Source organism: Grammomys surdaster, unplaced genomic scaffold (genome assembly GCF_004785775.1).
Source record: "Grammomys surdaster isolate TR1022 unplaced genomic scaffold, NIH_TR_1.0 65, whole genome shotgun sequence".
Classification (NCBI taxonomy): domain Eukaryota; kingdom Metazoa; phylum Chordata; class Mammalia; order Rodentia; family Muridae; genus Grammomys; species Grammomys surdaster.
Window position 1 is genome coordinate 20,013,085 of NW_021604567.1, and position 22,353 is coordinate 20,035,437.

Consider the following 22,353-nt stretch of genomic DNA (forward strand, 5'->3'; position numbering starts at 1 on the left):
CGTCCCCTCCCGTCCCTAGCTTCTGATTCCATGTAAACCAAGTGCTGCCCTAGCCTCCTGATTCTGGGCTCTTCTCCTGTTCCACTTGCTCTTTCTCTCTTGTCTCTCACCAACCTCTACTCTCACCATGGCCCCGTTCAGTCTAGATCCTTCCACATGCCTCTGGCTGTATTCTCTTCCCCATGTCAACAATAAAAACCTTCTCCTCAACCATACTTTGGAAGGGTCCTATCTCATTGTCATTCTGTTAGTATAACATGGTCATTTGTTCAGTTAGTATAACGGCGATCATTCTGCTCAGTTAGTTTATTAGTTATCGTTCTGTTCAGTTAGTACAACATGATCATTGCCGTTGGTTATCCTGCTGACTTCTCTAGGACTTTTTTTTTAACCTTCCTTTATAGTTTTTAATAAACCAGGAGATTGAAGGAACAGCCCCTAGTTGCCTGTAATTAGTAGTTCAACTTACTTGAAATCTATAAACATTTTGTTCAGTAGCTTTATTTAACTATACTGATAAGAGTTAGATTTGATTGAACAACTATTACTTATAGGTGGGTCCAGAAGCAAACAGTCCTAACCTCTGAGGCTAAATCTTTTTGCAGTTACTTTGGGCATTTGAGACAGGCTAGATTCTGGAAGTCACTAAGTGGTGACAGTTTATTATAAAGTTACAGTTTATGTTGGTTGGCTATGAGATAAACGTTCCTCTTGAGAGTAAAGGGTAGAGTATATAGGCATTTTTGTAGTGTTGTAGCAATCAGGCTGTTGTGGATATCAACAAAAGCTCCAAACTGAAGGAAAGAAAGGAAAGCAGGTGTGGCGGACAATATACCTTTATGAGTGCCTGAGGCAAAGGGAGGAGGATCACCTCAAATGTGAGGCCAGCCTGGGCCACATAGTGAGCTCCTGTCTAAAGCAGGTGGGAGAAGAGATAAAATGGGGAGGGAGAGAAGGAAAGGATAGGGCATGTAAACTAGAGCCTGGAGTTTAAGGGCAGTCTTGGAAGAGGTGACAAAGTTGAGGTAAAACAGACCAGGGCCTCAAAGTAGATTATTCATGTAAGAATTCCCTTGATCCTCAGGACAACCTTGTGAATTAGTATCATGAGGACCCACAATTTGTGAGTCAGGACAGTTACACAGTCTTGAACTTCTAAGGCATTGGTATTAAAGGTTGAAATTCAGCTATGCTGAAGATGCTGGAGACATTGTGTCATTCTTCCCCACTACCTCCTAACTTAGAGGGCTCCAGGAGAGCTCAATGTAAAACCTGTTCCCAATGGGTCAGTTTTTAGCAGTACCCATGTGTATTGATATTGCAGCTTTACACAATGCCTTTTCTGAATGGCCAGGTTATGGTGTTTGAGGCCAGGAGCCATGTTTCCATATGTATTCTGTACTCTGACAATGCCCAGATAAGCCTATTAAGTAGCTTTAAATGAAAGGATTGCTCAAACTTTTCTTTTACCATATGTCTCCTTAGGGATCTAAGGATCACAGAGCCCCACACAATCCCATCAAGATGCTTTTAGTATCATAGAGCCTGATTTTGTAATTTTTATTTTAGATTTTCTTTTAGAATTTAATGTTGTTTTTAATTTATAAATTTTAAGCCATAGAGCAGGGACTAAAATTAGGAATCTATGTGCTGTCATATACAACATGACCAGTTTTGCCCTGTCTCACTCTGGGTATCCAGAGATGTTTAGACAGGAAACTGGAATGGATACTTAGTATGTAGTTTTCTGCAGACACTTGCTGGGTGCTTTGCAAATCCTTGTCAGTTTAATCTCTAACACTGTCGTACAAGATGTTTATTATCATGGGGCTGGAGGGGCGGCACAGCAGTTAAGAACACTTGATGCTTTTGCAGAGGACCCATGTTGGATGGCTTACAACTGCCTGTAACTGCAGCTCCGGGAGACCTGATGATGGCCTTCTTCTTGGTTCTGTGAGCACACACACATACACACACACACACACACACACACACACACACACAGCCCTTAAAAAGCCATATATAAAAGCCGTGCATATAAAAAGCCATATAAAATGCCTTTAAAAAGATGTATAAACTTGATTTAAGAGATAAATTTTTGTCTGAGAAATTAGATTATTTGGTAAAAATGTTAGCATCTTAAGAAATTTTTGAGACAGTCTTATGTAGCCTCACTCCATAGTCCAAATGACCCTGGACTCCTTCTGCCTCTACCTCCCCAGTGCTGGGATTACAGGTATGTGCCACCATCTTTAGCCAAAAGTAACAACATCTTTCCCAACTCTCCAATTCAAGTTTATGGAATAAGATTCCACTTGCTGCTGTTGTGTTCTGGGACTTCATCTCTTTTCCCTTCCATATTACCCACAAGGCTTTGCAGGTCTTGTCATACCATCAGCATTGTATATACACAATATACCCAACACAGAATGCCAGCAGACTGTCTCCTAACCCAGGTGGGGCTTGTAAGATGTACCACATTGTGAACTGATGAACGGCTATGCAATCCCCTGACAGAGGTCATTTGTGCTTTGGATCACTGAGTGAAGGCTTGTTGGGGTGGTTGGTTTTTTTTTTTTTGGCCAACAGTACTACATAGTCACAATCATCTCTGGTGGTGTTTACCCTGCCTTTATACACACTAGTTTTGTAATTTCTGTCAAACATTTTATTCTATTTGATTTTGAGTTTCTTCAATGAATTCATAATAGTGAAAACTTTTTATTATTTAAATCATCCACTCACAGGCCAGAGTGCTGTTGGAGAGGCCCAGCATTGGCTCCATTCCCAGCCTCTGGTGTTGAAGAATGGGGGGGGGGGAAGGAAGGCCAAGCTCCCCATCTGTTTTCCACAGAGTCCATTTGTTCCACATCCTGTGATAACAGCATACACACTTGAGATGAGCAAAGAATTCAAATGGAAGAGAAAGTGAAGAGAAGGGTGGGGACCATAGCAAATGGTACGATTCCCTACCTATGTGCCTATTTACATAATTGTGTTGTTATAACATTTCCTGTACTTTCCTGTAAGTTGATGCTGCCCTAATTACAGATTTTCAAGAGAACAGTTCATTGTACCCCAAATTACAGAGTGCTTTAAAAAGGTACCTTCTTACTGGCTTACCAACTACCTTATAAACTCGTAATTACATAAAACAATTCAGGGTAAAGAGTGGAAACAGCTTGTACTGTTAACAGATGTTGGTATTGTTACATAATTGAGTACAGCACTTTCAAAGATCTATAATATTTTTCTTGCATAAAAAGAAAACCCTGGTTCATTATAGTCATAATGTGTCATGTAGACTCCTGATCAAACAGAAGGCACATGCCCTGCTTTGGGATTCTGTGCAGTACACTGCAGCAGACTTGCCTTTGTGGATGGGAAAGTACCACTTATTTTAGCACATTGCCTTTGTGGACTGTGCTCCTTCTTGTTAGACAACCTATGGGCCCCTGGTCCCCTTTATCCTCTGTGCACCTGCATGCGGGGGCCCCCTAGTCCCACACACTAGGGGTGTCTCTGTCCTCTGCAGACTAGTATCCTTGGAAGCCTGCTAGGGACTCCTTGGTGCTCCTCATAGAGGCCTCTCTGTGAGCCTTAGAAGCTTGGGAGTGGGGCAGGCTCTCCCAGCAGAGCCTCTTTTCCTTTCCCATTTTGTGCGTAAAGACAGTGGGTGATTCCAGGAGCCAGAAAAGCTGCCTCACAGGAGCTCAGCAGAGAAGTAAGTTCCCTTCGGTGAGAGTGCGCTGGATCTAAGGCTCAGTCTTCTGTATGCTCCTTAGCACAGTTGTTAAGGGTGAAAGTTGTTTATTTTAAGATGGTGGAAATGGATGGAAGCTTGTGATTACAAAAAAAAAAAAGAGAAAAAGACTTGAGTTTTGTGTTGTGGATGGACATCTAAATAGGCCTCTCCAGAGGGAATTTTCTTTTTACCTCAAACCAGAGATACTCTGAAGCTACCACCTGACTCATTCTCCCAGAGATATTATTTTTTTATTACATATGTTGCCTTTCCGTGTGTGTGCATACATGTGTGTATTCACATGCACCCTGGCCTCTATAGAGGACAACCTGAGGAGGTTGCTTCTCTCCTCCTACTGTGTAGGTCCCAGAGATTGAACTCAGGTTGTCAGTCCTGATGACAAGCCACTTCAGCCTCTGAGCCATCTCGCCAGTCCAAGTTGGCCATGTTACCTTAAAGACAGGAAGCCATACCCTTTTAGAAAGAATTTTGAAAAATGAGTCCCGTGTATTTTGTTTTTTTCTTTTGTTTTGTTAGAAATGTTCTTCCTGCCTCTATTTTTGTTTTTTTTTCCCTCCAAAAAAGAAAAGGTCATTGTCCTCTGCCCTTGTGATTTCATATGGCACATTTATGGGTATAACCAAAGGCTGAAGTTTAGGCCTGGTTTTCTAGTTCAGTGGTAAAGCATATGTGTAATGTACATAATGCCCAGAATTTAGTCCCCAGCACCAAAAATAAAATAAGTAAAATAAAATAACCAGAAATCCAAATCAAAACAAACCTGGAGTTGGAGACCACTTGACCACTTGAGGAATAAAAGCCTGAATGGTGATTGCCAGTGGGAAGCCGTGTGCTGTGTGACAGCTCGGTGCTGGGGTCAGCGTATGTCACGGAACAGCCAGATACTGAGTGGCTTTCTGTTGGTGCTAACTACATTTTTCAATGAGAGGAACAAGTTCTGAGTCGGAGACCACATCTTTTTTCTGTTATATCAGTATCACTGACCCTGAAGCATTTGGTTCTAATGTAATGCTGGCATTTAAATGGATGAAACACATGAGCAGGCCCTGAGCACTGCCTCTGGGGCATGGCACTAAGTCTCAGCTGTGATGTAGGAAGGCCCTTTTAGGACACTGTAGTTTTATTTTTTTAAGACTTGGCTCAGGTTAGCCCAGACTTGACTAGAATGTGCAGTCCCTTGTGTCTGCCATCCCCGCACTGTTTACAGGCCTGTGCCATTTTGCCCTACTAGTTTCCTGATCCTTTACGATTTTTTTTTTTTTTTTTTTTTTTTTGTCCTCCATGGCTTTGGAGATCAACCTCAGGGCCCTATGGATGCCAGATAGACTAGAGCTGTTCTATGGTGCTACATCATCCCCAGCCCTATTCTGATAATGCTCTATTCTGTTGCACAGGACTTTGATGGTTCCTTGTAGGCTTTTGTTAATTATCATGATGTGCCAAACATTAAACTATTGAACCCAACCTTACAATGCAGGCGTTGTTAGTCCTGGACAGATATATAGGGCTACTTTATGATAACAGGCTAATGTAGCTGCTGGAAAAGTAGCTCCGGCTACTCCCTCCAGGTTTCAGTTGTGATAACTTAAGCCAGCTGCCCCAGTTCCTTGGGACATCACTTGATTGTCTTACAAGTTAAGACAATATTTGTGTTTCAGGAGGTTGCACTTTATACAGTGTTTCTGAATTGAGCTTTTGTGAGAGATGCCAACTGTTACTGTGAAGCAGGGACATTGGACTACTAACTAACTGATCTACATTTGCTCTCTGTGTAAAATAGTGTTATAACAGTGCTAATTACTAAGCATCTGAATTGTAAAAAAAGTGCACAGCAGTAATTTGCACCTTAAAAAAGTGAAAACACACACAGGGCACATGCTTGATTTATGAACTTCCCAAGGGCGTGTTTAGTTGTGGCTCACTCGTGGCTTGACTCTTGTTCAGCATTTGGTTTCTGTGTATGTGCTCTCTAAACCCTAAAAAGAGCTGTTAGTGAGAATATGGCATTTAAACAAGGAAGAACATTCATAGACAAAAGACTGGTGCTATTAGACCAGTATGTACTTTTATTTATTTGTTTTGCTAGTTTTAGAACAGCTAGAAAAAAAATATCGCCTTTGAAGTTCCTTCCCATGATGTAGAGTTATGAACTGCAATGGCCAGATTTTAGGGTTCTGTGGCTCTAGTTACTGTATCAGTGACAGATGATTGTGTTCTGAGTCCATGCATCTGTGTAATTAGTCTGACAGGTCTAATCCAGTCTAGTTTTTTTTTTTTTTCCTCCTGATATGTAGAAGAATTTCAGGCCCTCAGAAAATTTGTGTTTTGCCTTGTGGATGGGTCAGAAGCGCACATATTGAGTAATTTAGAGGGGATGTTCCTTAACCATGAGTTGTTGTCCAAATATCCTGGCTAACCCACACATTCTGGTATTCATGAAAGCATTTTCAGATTCATTCAGCATACTCCTTATTTGACAGGCAGAACTTTTAAAAGAAATTTCTGTTTGTAAGAAGTTGAGTTATTTTTTTTTTTCCTTGTCTAGTGCTGTACTTAAGCATTCCTGCTCATGGGCAGAAAACAGAGGTTTCAAAGGAACCTTGTCTCCATATGGCTTTCCTCGATAATCCCTTATCCTCCATCTTCAGCTCTCATTCCTTTGCTTTCTTGCCTGTGGCTACATTTCTATCTCTGCATCAATTAGCACAGTGATTTATACAACAAGCAAGCAGTTTAGAGGTAATGGTACACAATTAACATCTCATTCCACCATAAAGGGTATGCTAAACACCCCAGTCATTGCTTTCTCTGCCTGGAATTGAAATAAGTGTTTGTCCTAATTCATAAGCTATCTGATGTGAAGTGGGTCCGCTTTGTACTGCACTACACCATTAATCTAATTATAGATAGCTGCAAATGAAGTGCTGTCGGGGCTGGGAGATTGAAGAAAATAGCCTTTTGTCATTTAGCATGACTCTGTGAAGCAGGATCACACTTTATAGGGTAATGCTGCAAAATGGAAATCTCAGGAATATTGCTGCCTGTTGCATCTTCTCTAATTACTGCAGCATTGTAAACACAACTGGGCGCTGATATAAATAGAGCTGTAGCTATGCTGTCATGTGGGTTGAAGGAGAAAGTCCTTCGAGTGCTGTTGGATTAAATGATGCATCCTGATTGACAGCTACCTTGAGACTGCACTGATGGAGTTGTCACAGCACTGTGCTAACAGGCTGAGCCACCACTGCAGCTGCAGGAAGCCTGGGCTGCGACTGGGGTGGCCGGGTACTGCCCTGTTGCTTTAGCTGCAGCCTCCTTCTTCCACCTTTGTTGCTGATTGAACCTCTCTGAGGAAGCCACCAGCTCCTGATCTGTGTGTTTTCAGTATGTTTTCTGGAGATCTTTTTTTCAAGAGATTAGCTAATGGGCTCCGGGTTCAAGGAGAGAAACAGGTGCAGTCCATGGTTTGGAACCTTGCTTTTCCTTGTGTAAACGTGTGCTTATTCTACAAAGAACTGGGGCAAGGAACACACTGATGGGTTCTAATTTCATGGTGTGGCTTCTGTTATAGCTTATGGTTCTCCTGCCTTTCTGCTGAACTGGCATTATGAAAAGACACTCTTCATCTTTATCGTTTCCAAAACACTAGTGCTGACTTTCCCCTGACCAACTTAGGGAAGGAGGTCTTTAGGGAACCATGAGCTAGTTAGCTCACATCAGGTGAATGAAGATGAGACTTAGAGGTAGAGACTGAAGGGGTTGGTGGGTGGGGTGAGGTGGGGGGTATGGGTGAGGAACTTTGAATAGGAAGAAAGCCTTTGAAAAAATGTATCTGCCATTACGCTTGGGAGTAGGAAGATGGATATAGTTGTTGGCCATTGCTTTGTAATTAGAGTTTTCCAGATAACACAGAAAAAAGCTGGATTGTTGATCTATGACTCTATGTTGACTGAAATGGGCAACAGCTGACATAAAAAATTAAATCAGTTATGGAGTTCATAATTGGAACTGCTGGTGGGGGTGAGTTAGAAGGGAAATTGGAGCTCAGCCCTTCTTCAAGAGAATCTCACAGGCTCTGAAACTGCAGCTGAAGACCGTATAAAATAAAGCAGACTGTCATACCCTTGAATCATGCAACTCTGTGTATATGGCTTGTAAAATCACCTGCATACCTAGAGGCTTTGGAAAGGCATTCATAGACTTTAAACTCCATCAAGATGTGTGTGTGTGGAGAGGGGTACTAGACAAATAACAGAACCCATCAGGTTGGAGCTGATTCTACATGGATGGAGTGCTTCTCTGTCCAAAGGTGCTGTTTGAGGAGTGTGCATATAATCAATAGATTTTGGCATGTTCTCCCACAGGTGGGCAGTCTGATTGCAGGATGCAGCAGCCAGCTGAGCATATCACTCTGGAAACCCCTCCTGTTCCGCCCTGCACTCTCTCCCACAGCCTCCCTCCTAACTGCCCACTGTGTGCAGTGTTCTCATTGTGCCTCCTGTGTTTGCCGTTGATTCAATTCTTCTGTCTTTCCTTTAAATGTTTGGGTGACATTTTCTCATGAGACATGTTTTTATATTATAGATACCATAAAATGGATTTTTTTGGAGTCCTGGCTGGGACCAATTTTACATAATTGGGCCAAATGCCTTCCATGATTATCATATTTGGGTTAAGAAGCCATCTAAGCTGTTCCGAGAGAGAGAGAGAGAGAGAGAGAGAGAGAGAGAGAGAGAGAGAGAGAGAGAGAGAGAGAGAGAGAGAGAGAGTGTGAGTCTGTTTTCTAATTTACCTGGTGAAAGTGGGTTGGAGACAGCTTCCTAAAGCCAGTAGAGGGGAGGGTTTTACTCCTGAGTCCAGAGCTGACCACCTTCCTTTACAGAACCTTTTCACCACATCCTGGCTCTTCTGGATCCACACAGGATGAAAAACTGTCATTTTTTCATGATTATATTTCTCTCTGTTAGCAGCCGGGCTTTAAAACATCAATACTGCTTTGCATGAACACATATACACCCCTGGACTTACATAGACATTGGCAGTCTCTGAAAACACTTAAGTGTCCATCATAGAAGCAGACTTGAGCTTTGCTAATTGCTAGGAAGGCCCTATCGAAATCCTCAGCTAGCGAACTACATGTGTCCCCAAGAATCTAGAGAAAACAAGGAGTCCCAGTTCAGATGGTAAGCTCTGTAAGCCCTAGTTCAGACTCTTGCAGTGCCCCCTTTCTGGAGAGCAGGTACTAGAAAACATCTGTATTGTCACTAGGATGTCTTCTTGGATGGGCCCTTATGCTGCACCAACTAGGCCTGTTCAGACTTTTGGCTCCACATACAAACTGCAGGGCTAACAAGAGGCTGTTTTAAGATGGCCTGTGATAATCAGGACAACATCAAAGGTAACCTTAAGAAGAGTAGCTTCTCTCTCCTCTTTTCCTAATCAGAAAGGTCACTTCTAAGTCAGCCATGTTCAACAAGACCTCTCCTGAGGCATTTACTCCTTGTTATTTTTCACTTGTGATTACAATAAGTCATTTATTCCTAAACAGATTTAAGAACAATAAACAAATACAAAAGGGAAAGGAACATCTCATCAATAACAAAGGCTGTGTCTGAAGCACTGAGTTTTGGACTCTTTTACATCTCTTTCCAAGCAAAGCAGGGGCCCTACGGAGAAAGGAATTCAGAAGATATGAAAGTTATAAAAATAGTAAGGGACCCAGTTTTTGTCGGGATCTGGTCCTCTTAGGAGAAATAGTCTGAGGACAGCCTTAGCACTTTGTTCACATTGAGGCTTAGTTGTGAGATGGCTGAATTATTGGTTCTTAAGCCTATTTGCTGTCGTGAATAGCTGTTAAATTGTATTCTCAGTATATACTTTTCCTAAATCCAAGGTTCATATTTTGAAGTTAAAGAAAACCAGGGGGACAATAGATCTGAATACTACAGTGAAAACTAATCCCTAGGGTAGAATGCCAGCTGGTCACATAGTAGTGTCACCCCTGGTGATGCTGGCTAGAAATGGAACCCGCTTGGTACACATGTGCCTCTAGTGCTGCTGGACTTCCTGCCCAGTGCCATACGTGCCTCTAGTGCTGCCGGACTTTCTGTTCCAAGGGAGATAGAGCACAGATACTAAAACTGTGCAATTTGGCCCAATTATGTCCCCCCTCCCCAAGGATTTAATGAGGGACTTGGAAGTACAATTCATGGGTGATGAGTAGTCCCTCTGCCCAGGGTGTCGTTAGACTGACAGCAGCTTGCTTTTCCCTTGCCACTTATGACTCAGATGAATTTTAATAGGAGCAAAAAGCTTTTATTTGTGCTGTAATTTCACTTAAGGATCATATCCTTCAGAAACCGGCAGACACTTCTATATCTTGATTGCAAAACACACACTCAGGAGTAAAGAAACATCCAAAAGATGTTATTATTCAACCTGTCACAGTGTCGAAAAATCTGCTTGGAACCTAGGCTATCAAAGCTCTTCTGTAGGGCCTCCCCCCACCTGCTTTAAATAGGCCCTGTAAAGAGCCACTTGGAGATTGCCACTGTCCCCATGCAGAATCAAAGTGGGAATCAGATTCTGCCTTAGCCTCCCTGCTAGCATGGTGCCCACAGGAGGCTTTGAGTTACAGCAGCTTTCCTCCAACAAAATGGAGCTGCCCAGTGGGTGCTGTTTCTGTCTTCCCCAGAGAGACCGGATCTTGTGGGAACCAGAAACCTGGCGCTGGCTCCAATCCCCTACCTCAAAGCATTTTATTTTCTGTTTGGATAGAGCAAATCGTGGTTCATATATTTATCTGAGATGTTTCCTGTCCAGTTAGGTATTGGCTTTATTAGAAATGTTATGATTGACTAGACTCTTTGGCCATCCACCTTTGCGAGCCACCTACCAAAGATGCCATGAAATCCGACATGCCTGGCATTTTTCGTGTTGATGCTATCATATCTCGGCCCAAAAGATATTCTCATTATATCTTGTCTTTCTTCTAGCTGTCTTGTCATATGAGAAAAGGCTACATGGTAATGTGCCTAAAAGGAAAAACATTGTGATGTGAATATAAGATTTTATGTCACTGAGAAATATTTGCATGTTAAGGACTTTTCTTTTTCTTTTTTCTTTTTCTTTTTTTCCAATATGAACACTGAAGCCTTTGTCTCTATTTAATAATCTACCCAGTGTAGCTGCTTTAGCAGTGTGGGAGGTTTGCGACAGCAATCTGCTGCCATCTACTGGTGAGCACGCAGTGTCACTGCCTTTATCCCTGAGGCTGAGGGATTCATGGGATTTGGTTCCTCTGCTTTGCTCACTCGCTCGCTCAGCAGTGTTCCTAAAGCCAAATCCTTGCTGTTTCCTTTACCAGGTTCTGAGATGGTTTTCTTAAAGATCTGCGATACTTTTTATATATCATTAATTAATAATGAATAATTCCTTTAAAAAAAAAAACCCTGGCTCAGAATGTTTCAGATATGAATAATGTTATGTGGAGGGTTTTAGAATGTTTGACTTTAGAGGATATTATTGTAATTTTAATTTAAAGCTAAAAGCAGATTTTGAATAAGTACTGTTTTAGAAGATAAGTTCATCATTTAACCTCCATTATGCTTTTCTCTTTCAAGTACAAAATGCACATTTTGACCAAACTTGCTGCAGAACTGAACAAATTCATGCTTGAGAAAGTGCCTAAGGACAGCAGCGGCACTCTGTGCTCCCCGATGCCTGGGGTGGTGGTGGCCGTCTCTGTCAAGCCTGGAGACATGGTAAGAGTATTTCTGTGTGAGAGCTATGCTGGGGTCAGACTTTCCCTACAGAATAACAGGCGGCACCGACAGGATCATGCTCCGCTCCCGGTGGCCTCCCCTACCCCACGGGATGCTCATGGAGCAGTTGTGCACTCACTCTGTCTACCTGCTTCACATCTGAGTTGTGTTGGTGACAGCACCTCCTCCCAAGTGGTGTGTGTGCGGGGGAGGTGGGGAGGTGGAGGGGCGTGGAATAGAAATGAGGACAGACATTCTCTTCTTTCTCAAATTTCTAAAATTTACATTTACTTTGCATGGTTCCTTATTCCTTAGCCCTCTAGTTATGAAGCCTGATTGAGGAATTCATGCCAGAAGCTAACCCTGACAGAGATTTCTAGATGCAGGATTTCTGAACTAAATGTCTAATTGGGAAGGAGAGTTAAGGAAACTTTAATCCTATAATCTGTTCGAAATCAGCCCACTCTTGCGAGGTGGAAAGTGAAATTCAGAATCATAACTGGAAGCTTTATTCTTGACTTTTTCATGGTAGAGCTATATTATATCCCTTATCTGCTCAGTCTCATAACTTGCTGTGGACAAATGTATAGGATACATACTTTTTTTTTTTTAATCAGCTGCTTAGAAGCAAAAGTTAAAAAAAAAAAAGGTTTAAAATGCAACTGGAAAGATTCCCAGAGGCCCTTGAGTACTTGTGTTTTTACTTCCATGCAGGAAAGTAAGAGCCGCTTTCACAGGCTGTGTGCTAATAATTCTACTGTGGATCCGACCGAAGCCACTGAACTTTACCTAATTTTCTGTAATCATTATGTTAAGATGGCATCTGATTTTTTTTAAATTAATACAGATAGAGTATCATGTTAACATTTAGAAAAATCCACGGAGGTGACCATTGGCTTCTAGAAAAATACAGAATAAGAGTGATCAAGTTGGATTGTTTCAAATCATTAGTCCCCAAATTAACATGAAACTGGGAAACTGACTTAAAAATGGCTTCCCCTGGTGATGCAGGAGAGCTACGGCTTTTGTAGAAAAATACCAAGGGCCAGGCATCCCTGCCTAGCTGCTTTCACTTTGAAGGCACGATGCTCCTAGAAGAGTTGCAGACAGCACTTAACTTGAGGCCAGGGGTAGGTGGTGGGAGATGTGAGGTGTGAAGGTTAGAGGCCTACTGTGGAGCACTGTGGTGCTCCCCATGTTTTCATACAGGATTGGGGTGAAAATGGGCTCTTCCCTGGTTTTGGCATTAACAGTCACAAACGCACACATTGTATTATCAGAGCACTCAGTGAAATCTTGGGTCTACATGTGCAGGTTAGTGAGCTGTGACGGTTTTGTTGTTGTGTTTTGGTTCCCTCTACCCTTTGGGGCTTTCTCTCTCTCTCTCTCTCTCTCTCTCTCTCTCTCTCTCTCTCTCTCTCTCTCTCTTTCTGTTTGTTTTGTTTTTCTGGAAGCCCCCAGTCTATATACTGCCAGCCCCAGCTTGCCAGTTCTAATTGTGGTTATAATTAGAACATCACATTTGTGCTCCTCTGTCCTCATAAGAAGTATTTACCTTCAATCCTAGTTTTCTGACATCTGAGACCAAGATGGGCAGAGGGCATGAATCAGCTCTTGCCTGGGAGGCCGCCCCCATTTGCTCTATCCTGGCCCCTATTTACTCACTTATGATTGCTTAGCTGGCAAGCAAGGCAGTACAAGTGCAGCCTTCTTGCCTTTTAATAAATACAGCCTTCTGGCATTACGGTTGCCCTTCCTACTTTTCATTCTGTGGTCAGCAAGTTTACTTGGGAAAGGCCAATGATCAGCAAGAGTCTAAATCTAGTCTCGCTTGGCAAGGAGCGCTCAGATTAAAAGCACCCACCAGCAGTTCAGTGTGGGTATTGGAGAATGGCTGCAGAATGAGACAGAGAACAGGGCCTGCTGTATGTGCTCCTGAAGCCAGAGCTCCTGGGGTTCACACTTACTTCTTTATAAATGCTGTGTGTCTGTGCATGTGCCTGGCTGGTCAGGTGCAATACACATCTTTTAATTCCTGGAAGAACTTTTTTTCATATTCTATGCTGTTGTACTGTGGTAAAAACTGTTTTCTCTTCAGTTACTAATATTTGCAAACAGTGTCCTGAACCACAAATACTGAAGCTGGACACAGGGTGAGGAGTGAGCCAGCTCTTCTCAGAATCTCTGCTTGAAATCTGCAGTCACAATGCACAGACTTCTCCTTGGACTCACAGTAGAGAATTTAGTGAAGCTGTCAGAAGAAACTCTAATGCTGCTTATAACTGCAGTACTGCAGTAAAAAATGGCTGAGTGCTGGTCGAGCATCAGAGCTCAGGGAAGCTCCACTTTACCAATGAAAATCAATCACTTCTGTATGTTTTCAGGAAAAACAGCTGAGGCCGTGTAAGCACTCCTGGTTTTCTTTGCAGTTTTGTTCACAGTTTAAATTCCCACAACCTGTAGCTTTGTACTGATCTTTTAAGAAAACTTGATACAGAACAGTGGGTCTCTTTTGCAGAAATCCTAGGTAATAAATCTCAGCTGCCTTTCAAAAGCTTAACAATTTGGAAAGTATTTTAAAAACCTGAGTAAAAGGCTTTGGGTGATTGCATAGAAGAGATAAATGCCTTCATAGGGCTTGCTATAGGAAGGTCTAAGAACCTTCTACATTTGCTTTATTTGAAACACTTCCCCTGCTCTAAACATTGGAGTTGAACTGTTTTATTAAAAATAAATGAAGTATTTATTTAGATTATCCTTTAGGATACACACAGCAAGAGTTCCCAATGCTTCAACGTACTATTCAATATTGGGTGCAGCAGCAATCACTCCCTAAGAGGTGGTAGAGTGGGGTCTTTAATGTATGTGGAAGGGATGCTAGAAAATAGTAAGTTGCAAACAAATCACAGATTTAATTCAGGAGATAATTGATAGAACAGTTTTTCTAACCCATTTCTATTTGCCTTCTGGAAATATTTTTACAGTGATTATCATTTTCATACAAAAAAACATGTCTATTTTTCTATTGATATAATGCTAATAATACACTATAATACTTCTTTCACAAAATGTTATGACTTGAGATTTTTTTTAAAAAATGTTATCTTTAACAAAAATATTTAAAATAAATTCCTAGAGCATTTTGGTGCCATACATGTGTGCCATGGGTTAACATTAGACTACGTTGTTAAATTTGTTGCAAGATTTTTCCCTTTGTCTTTAAAGACTAAAATAAAGCCACTATGAGCATATTTGTTTCCTTAGCATTTTGATACTAGACATAAAACAATGAAAGCTAATAAAAAAGAGCCAACCCAAGATAAGATTTTTTTTAAAGATTGCTTTTAGTTAGGGTCTTTCAAACTATATATATATATATAAATATAAATATATATATATGTATATATATATATTTTTATATATATATATATTTTTTTTCTGTGTTCATCTAAAATTTGCATCAGAAAGAATTCCCCTGACTGCTTTGGAAAATTAGGGGGACACAACCCAGAAGGCCCTTTACATCTCTGTCTTATACGTAAGTAGTCATTGCTGCTTTTGCTGCTGTTTTCTTCCCCCTCAACCTGTTCACATTTGCAAGTCAGCTAATTTTTGCAGCCCCAAGATGAGGCTGCTCCACCTGGTCCCCAGACTGGCATCTAGCAGAATGGCAGTTGGGGCTTGTGACCATTGCTTTTTTTGGACAGTGCCTTAGGCTGAAATGAAAGCAGCAATAATAATGCCACCAGGTTTCACCACGGTCTTTTCTTCATTGTCTGTGCTTCTCTTAGGGAGGGCTCCCAGGCAGGTGAGTGACCATGGACCAAGAGACAAAAGACACAGGTGTCCACTGCAGAGCTTCAGTTGCTGCCTCCTGTTGTCTCCAAAGCTCATACAGTTGAGTCTGCAGCCAATCTGGGGAAGGCACACATGAACTTGGCAGATGTCTTTTTTACTACTCTAAGAACCAGCTTTGAAAGCTCTGAAGCATTTAGGCATGCTAGATGAGAGGGATAGGCTGGGCCTTGGGATACCTGTGTTCTGGTGCTTCTTGTAGCCCAACATTCATTTCTGCCTTCCTTTTGCAGAGAAGCCAGGCTGGCTGTTGGATAGATTTTCAGTTTATGGATGCACTGATTTACAATCAGAAAATGATGGCAATAATTAATTTACATAGTTTATAGCAGTGACTATTCAAGCAGTTTGAGGAGAAGCCAGTTTTGAACCAAAACTTCAAACTGTATTCCCCAGGACAGAAACAGAATCACATACTCAGAAACACTTTTAAGTTTCTAAATGAAGCATATAGAAAGTTAGGAGAATCATCTCCCAAGCACTTGTGTATTCTCTGCTCCCCTTTGCCACGGTTGCTTCGGATTTTCCTAGCAGTAAAACATACACACCATGAAGTTGCCCAGTCACCCCTCTCCAATCTAATTCCTGCCTCCTCTTCTTTCAGGAGTCAGGACTCTCCTCAGCCTTTGATCAATTTTTCCATGTAACATTTCTTTTAAAATGTTTAAGGGAAGTTTTCGTCATGGCTAACATTTGGATTTTTAAATTTTTTATAATTTAGTACAAATTATCAGCATAAGATAAAAATGTTTTGATAGTCAATCTTTATAAAGACTTGTGCAGGCTTTATTTGGATTTAATTTTCAAGGAATGGTCTTCCTGGCATGAGAAAGCCTGTTACCTTTGTAGTATGTTCAAGGCTTATTCTTAACCTTACCAAGATTCAAAATACCTTTTGTGTTTTGACTATATATGTATGTGTATATATATGCATTTATATATGCTGAAAGAGAAGTCATCATGTGTCATTGGGTCCTTTAAAACAGCCTACTGAATGCACAAAGATAGTATGTCAGATTGGCCTCTTGTGACTGGAAAACATTCCAGTTTCAACTTTGTAACTATAGGCGTAGGCTGTCAGTGTGAGCTAAGTTAGAGGGCAGTAGGGAGTCATGTTTTTCTTCATTTTAAGGAATTTTTACAAAACCTGGACTTCATTTACATTGGCCACAATCTGGATTCCTTTCTGAGCACCCCCAACTCCCACTGCACAGTTCTAGGGGGTCTGAGGGCAGAGCCGAGGGCAACACCATGCAGATACCACAGGCTTGAGTCTCAGCCCCCAGGCATGCAAACATGTGGTCTCTTCTCTCCGTAGCCCTTCAGATTGAGTATGCTGGGCCGGAGTACCTCCAGATGAGGGGTCAGCCATTCTGTCCACTGCCTGTCCTCTTTGTAATTTGATGCCAGTCCCATCCTTGCTCAGATAGGGCAGTCTCCTGGGGTCCCATCTCCATGTGGGTTTTCCATGAGACACACATTCTTTCTTCAAGAATAATCAGGGCATATTTAGCAGCCTATGTTAGTAGCTCAGGAAAAGGAAGTAGGAATAATCAGATTCTACCCTGCCTTTTAGCAAATGGAGGCTGCCTCCTTCAGATCTCAGAGACCTAAAATGTGTTAGATAACTATGTTCTAAGTGGCAAACCTTTCAAATGTGAAGTGGAGCGATTTTCACTTGGGTAATACAGTCAGGAGGGTTGATGTGGATCCCTAGTTTTGGGGGGACCAGTGCAGCAGAAGGGGAGACTGCAGTGGGCCCATAAGCCCTCCGAGCCTTCTGTCTCACTTGGCAGAAAAACACAGAACACAGAACAACAAAAGAAGGCTCCTTTTCCATAAAGGTTCACCCCTCCCCATCCCCCATGCCTCTTCCCCAAAAGGGGCTTGAATTTTTCAGCTGCGCACCGATTTGGTGCTCACTCTTGCAGGGAAACAGTTGCTGTCTGAACAGGCAGGAAACAGTTTTCTTTTAATTGCTGGAATCATTCGGAAGTGCTTCGTGCCCTGCTTCTATACAGCAGATGCTGTGCATTAATTGGCCTGCGTAGAAGTGACCCGGGGTTCCTTGCAGCGGGCCCAATTTTAGGCAGAGGGTTTAAATAGCTTATTTATTATTTTGTATAATCTGCCGTGCATTATGTGCTCCTGCATGTGTCGTGTTTCATGGTCTGCAGTTTCTAATGTCATGTGGGTTTCTAAGCCGGTGTTTCTCTGGTAATGTACTAGCAGCAGGTAAGCTCAAAATACCATCCATCAGGAGCTAATTTTTTATCCAGATACTCCAATGACTGATGAACCTGTCTTTTGTATGAATGTTTAGCACAGTAGAAAGCCATATGCCACTGGCACAGTTTCCTCTACATTCTTTACAGTTGCTAGAGTAGGCTTGGGGCGGGGGGGGGGGGGGAGCGCAAGCTCGACACCATTTGCATCCTCTGGCTTATATTTTAAGCAGTAGCACACTTAACACAGCCCTGGGTCTGGATGACAAAAGAAGGTAGGCACCAATGTAAAGGAAACCTGACTCCCATAATTTTCTCCATCAGAAATATGACTGTGCACTCTTAATAGGAACCCTTGTTTTGTTCCTCCCCGTCTGTTGCAAACAGACCTCAGCCCATTAGAAGGGCCTCCCTTGTGTGGGAAGACCACAGCTGTTACTGTAAAGCTCATCCAGTCACTGTATCACCCCCATTTTGTGGCTCTGAAGGATGAAATTGAGAAATGGAACACTGTGCAGTCATCCTTTACATCTCCAATTTTAGGCCTTCGCCATCATTTTCATGCTTTTATTCCAAATCAAATAACATTAGTGGGCGACAGCACCTTCTGATGAATGTCTCGTCTCAAGCATAGCTTTCGAAGCTCCACTTTGAGGGTCTTGCTTTTATGTCTGGCAGAGACCCCCTCCTTCTCTTCCCCACCCTGTACTTTTCTTTGAGCTTTCTTAGGGGCAACGGCAGATAGCAGTTTGCAGTTCGAACGATACACATTGCCATGCGGGTCCCAGTCAGAGCATGTTTTCTGAGAGGGGGCATGTGCTGGAGAATGTTCTGTATCTTTTAATCTTTGTGGAAGGAGTGAAGGGGCCTTGGTAGAAGGAGATTGGGGGCTTTAATCAGAACCAAGATGTGGCTTAAATCATTAGCACAACAAAGCATACTATAAGCTTCAAGATAAAAGTCCCCTGGGAAAGGAGTCCTCTGAAAATAAATGGAACTTGATAGATTTCCATATCATTTATAACTTCCCTTAATTACACTTGGAAGACTTGCCAGTAAAACTGGAAAATTGGCAGCCTCTCTCCATTAGAGTCATTTTGCCGACCATGGCAAGCAGCTGGCTTCGCTGGGTTTCATTTCCCATCACTCACAATTAGTCATCAGCTGGAGATGTCTGAAACTCCTCAGCACAGAGCAATGCTGGGTGACATTCAGGCCCCTAAACATGTGAAAATCTGCTGAGTAAATGGGCCGAGTTCTCTCACAAGCTTACTCGTTTAGGGGCAAGTCTAGCTCCCACTTAATGAGGGCTGCTCTAATAATCTGATTCGAATGTGAACCTTGACCCTGTGTCAGAGAAGAGGATGCAATAAGCCGGATGAAAGACATAGGATTCAGGTCTCCAAACTTTGCACCAATTAGACAGCAGAGAAGCACATCAGGCCGACTGTGTTCATCAGACAGACTTGTAAGGCTTGTGACCATTTAGTAAGCCCAACTCTGGATACATCCTGTCACAATCATTGAGTCTTTATCAGATGATTCATAAGTGTTAGAGAAGTCTTGTGTGCAGCCATGCTACAGGGCCAGCTCTGCCATGGGCACTGTGAAAGTGATTGGCCAGCTGTGCTCAGGCTTCCTGGACCTGCCAGCAGTCCTGAAGTTGCTGTAGTGGGTACATGTGGGGTGGTTTTTTTTTTTTTTTTTGGTTTTTCTGTTTTTTTGTTTTTATTTTTTTATTTATTTTTATTTTTTTATTTTAAAGCAGAAACTTGTACTGCATTGATTTCCAAGGAGTGAAATAAGTTGAAATTAGATCAAGCCTGTCAGCATACCTCTTTCTTTATTTGGTTTTGCATGCACGTGTGTAGCAGTTGGAACAAACATATCACTGCCTAGTTGGCCCCTAGGCATGACCACTGGAAACCTCCACACTTCTTACAGAGGAATGAAAGGACACTTGTATGTATATGTTGAGGAAGGGTCTCGGGGCTCCTCAGTCTGCCCGGCAGGTCTTAAGCAGTGTGATAAGAGATGAGCAATGACAGGAGACACAGCTGCTGACAGAGGGCAGCGAGTCCATCCAGAAGGAAGCTGATGGCATGAGGTGAGGGGACTCAGAGCCAACCCCGACTCTCAAGTATTCAGAGGGATCCAGGCTAGGTGGGTGTGTGGAAGGCTACCACATAAATACACATGGTGAGAACTTGTCCATTCGACAGGAAATAGTGACCAGAGCCCAGAGGTAGACATTTGATTCCTAATTTTTGGATATAATTTCAAGGTGTCCTAAGAAGCCATCTGTGCTGTTGCCTGCAGGCCAGGGTCAGGGACATTTCAGCCTGGCTGCTGGATAATGAGTTCTCATCTCTGTTCTGGCCATGGCTAGGCCATAGGTCTCCCTTGTGTGGCTCGGTGATCCCTGCCCTTCTCCTGGCTTTCTTGACCTCCTAACTGGGTTTGAAGAGAAAGAAGTGGTTCTAATATGGTGGCATGAAGGAATAATGGTTCTGACACCTCCAGCCAAGGCATGTGCATCATCTTGGCACTGCCCTTTCCTGTCCCACAGTTTGAAGAACAGTCCTTTTGAGTTGTCTCTTCTCTGTGCCTGCACTGCAGATGCCAGGTGAAATGAGTCAAGAGCGGCCGTGAGCACTGCGCTCCAAGCCTGCTTGTCAGCAGTGCCTCTCCTCCCTGCCAGAACCAGAAGCCTTGGCATCTCCTCTCTTCCTATATTCCCGTGCCAGGAAAACACAGCCCACCACCTGAACAGCAGAGGAAAGAATGCACAGGGCTGTGGTACTCACACTGCCAGCAAGACAGCTTGTGCCACACAGGGAGCCGGGAGGGGACTTGGAGATCATTTGGGGATGGCAGGAAAGAACATTCTCCAGGCCCTTCTGTGGCATTGGCCAGCACAGCCACAGTAGTGTGACTGTCCAGAAGCCCAGCCACCATACCAGCAGCACCCCATGGAGCCTTAAAGCCTACCACTTCATAGAGGAAGAGACCTTTCCCCACAAAACAGAGAAAGAAATCCTGGCCTACCTCCTTGGTGCTTAACCATTAAGGCCAGAGAAGGAAAAAATAATGTAGCTTTTAGTCACAGCTGACTCCAGAATGGAAGTTCCAGATTAACACTGTAGGTATGTGCCTGTCAGCCTGGATCTTTTCCATAGCCAGAGGCAAGGCAAGCATCAGAACACAGGCTTGAGCATCAAAAACACAGGCTTGAGCAGGTATCTGAGGAACACTCAGGCCTTTAGTAAGGACTGGGTATAGCTGGAGAAGCCATTCCTGCATAGAAAGTTACTCCTAGAAGCCACGTCACTGTTAGTACTTACATATCTTATAGATTTGGCCCTGATGCTAGGCTGTCATCTTTAGCTTCCAAGATAAAGGTAGATATGTGCCGACTCTAAGTAAGAAATTACTTTAATTCCCATGTGGTACACTTTGTCCCTTTAAAGCAGACAAGTTGCTGGTGGTGGCTGTGCATAGTTGTGTTATTACTACAGTCAACTGCACATTTTAAATCATCCCATAAAGAAACTTTTACCCTTTGGTAGCCACATCCCTTGACCTGAAAACACACAAGCACTAGTGAGTCGCTTGATCCTTCTGCCTGCTGAGGATATGGTAGAGATATGGAGCACTGGTTTTGTATCACCTCTGCCGACTCCTAGAGCCTAGGGGAGGCCTCATACACTACTCTTGTGATCTTCAAATACAGGCTTTTCTATTGAGAACCTGGCAACAGAGTGAATGCCTTTCTCTGGTGGCTCCTCAGATGCACTGGAGTGGAAGCCCTCAGAGGTCTCTGGTGTTTTGATAACCAATCAGCACATTTGACAAACAACTTACTGACTCCATTCTTGGACATTACTATAAAATTAGAATGTTTTTCTTTTTTGAATAATTTTCATATTTTTATTGGATATTTTATTTATTTACATTTCAGATGTCATCCCCTTTCCCCATTTCCCCTCCCTAGAAACCCCCTATCCTATCCCCCCCTCCTCCTTTTTGCTTTTATACCATTTGAATTACATGCAAGTATTAAGGTCAGTTCTAGGATGAGGAACTAGCAATACAATAGATGCAGCTAGTCAAGGAACAAGCAAGACAATAAACACAAATAGTCAAAGAACAAGCAAGGCAATAAACAAAGTTCCATGATCACTCCCATGATCACTATTTCTAAGGGCTTATCAGAATGACCAAAATATCTGAGCCTACTTCCTTGTCCTAGCCCAAAGTCATTTTCATTAGAATGTTTTTAAAACATTTACTTTTAACCTATTTTCCAGGTAGCAGAAGGTCAGGAAATCTGTGTGATTGAAGCTATGAAAATGCAAAACAGTATGACAGCTGGAAAAATGGGCAAGGTATGTCTGCAAGTTCCTACTAGCCTCTTCCAGCCTGTGATGGACGCAGGACCTCCACCACCTTTGAGACATGGGTGGATAGAAATGGATATAGAGGTGATGTCTGCACCATGTTTCTTTCCTGCGGAGGACACTGGAACTGGAGTTTCAATCTGTCAGTGTGTCTCTGCCTCCTGGGGAGCAGGCCCTCCAGGAAGGGTCTCCATGTTATGTTCAGGTAGTCAAAGCATATTTGTTCTCCACGTTAATGTCTTTCAGATGAAGGAGTCTTTAATTTTTAATGTTTACATCTGTCTCTGTGGCACTTAGTTATCTGAGACTTAGGTGACACAGCAGGAAATGGTTTTTACAGATTG

General features: G+C 42.6%; 1 protein-coding gene across 1 annotated transcript in view; it reads left to right on the plus strand.

Annotated features, from left to right (window-relative positions):
• Positions 1-22,353, plus strand: part of Pcca (propionyl-CoA carboxylase subunit alpha) — a 308,071-nt gene that overhangs the window by 283,351 nt on the left and 2,367 nt on the right. The window contains exons 22-23 of the mRNA XM_028771105.1: positions 11,389-11,529; positions 21,920-21,997. Coding sequence (XP_028626938.1) covers positions 11,389-11,529; positions 21,920-21,997 — 219 coding nt within the window. The remainder of the gene's footprint in view (positions 1-11,388; positions 11,530-21,919; positions 21,998-22,353) is intronic.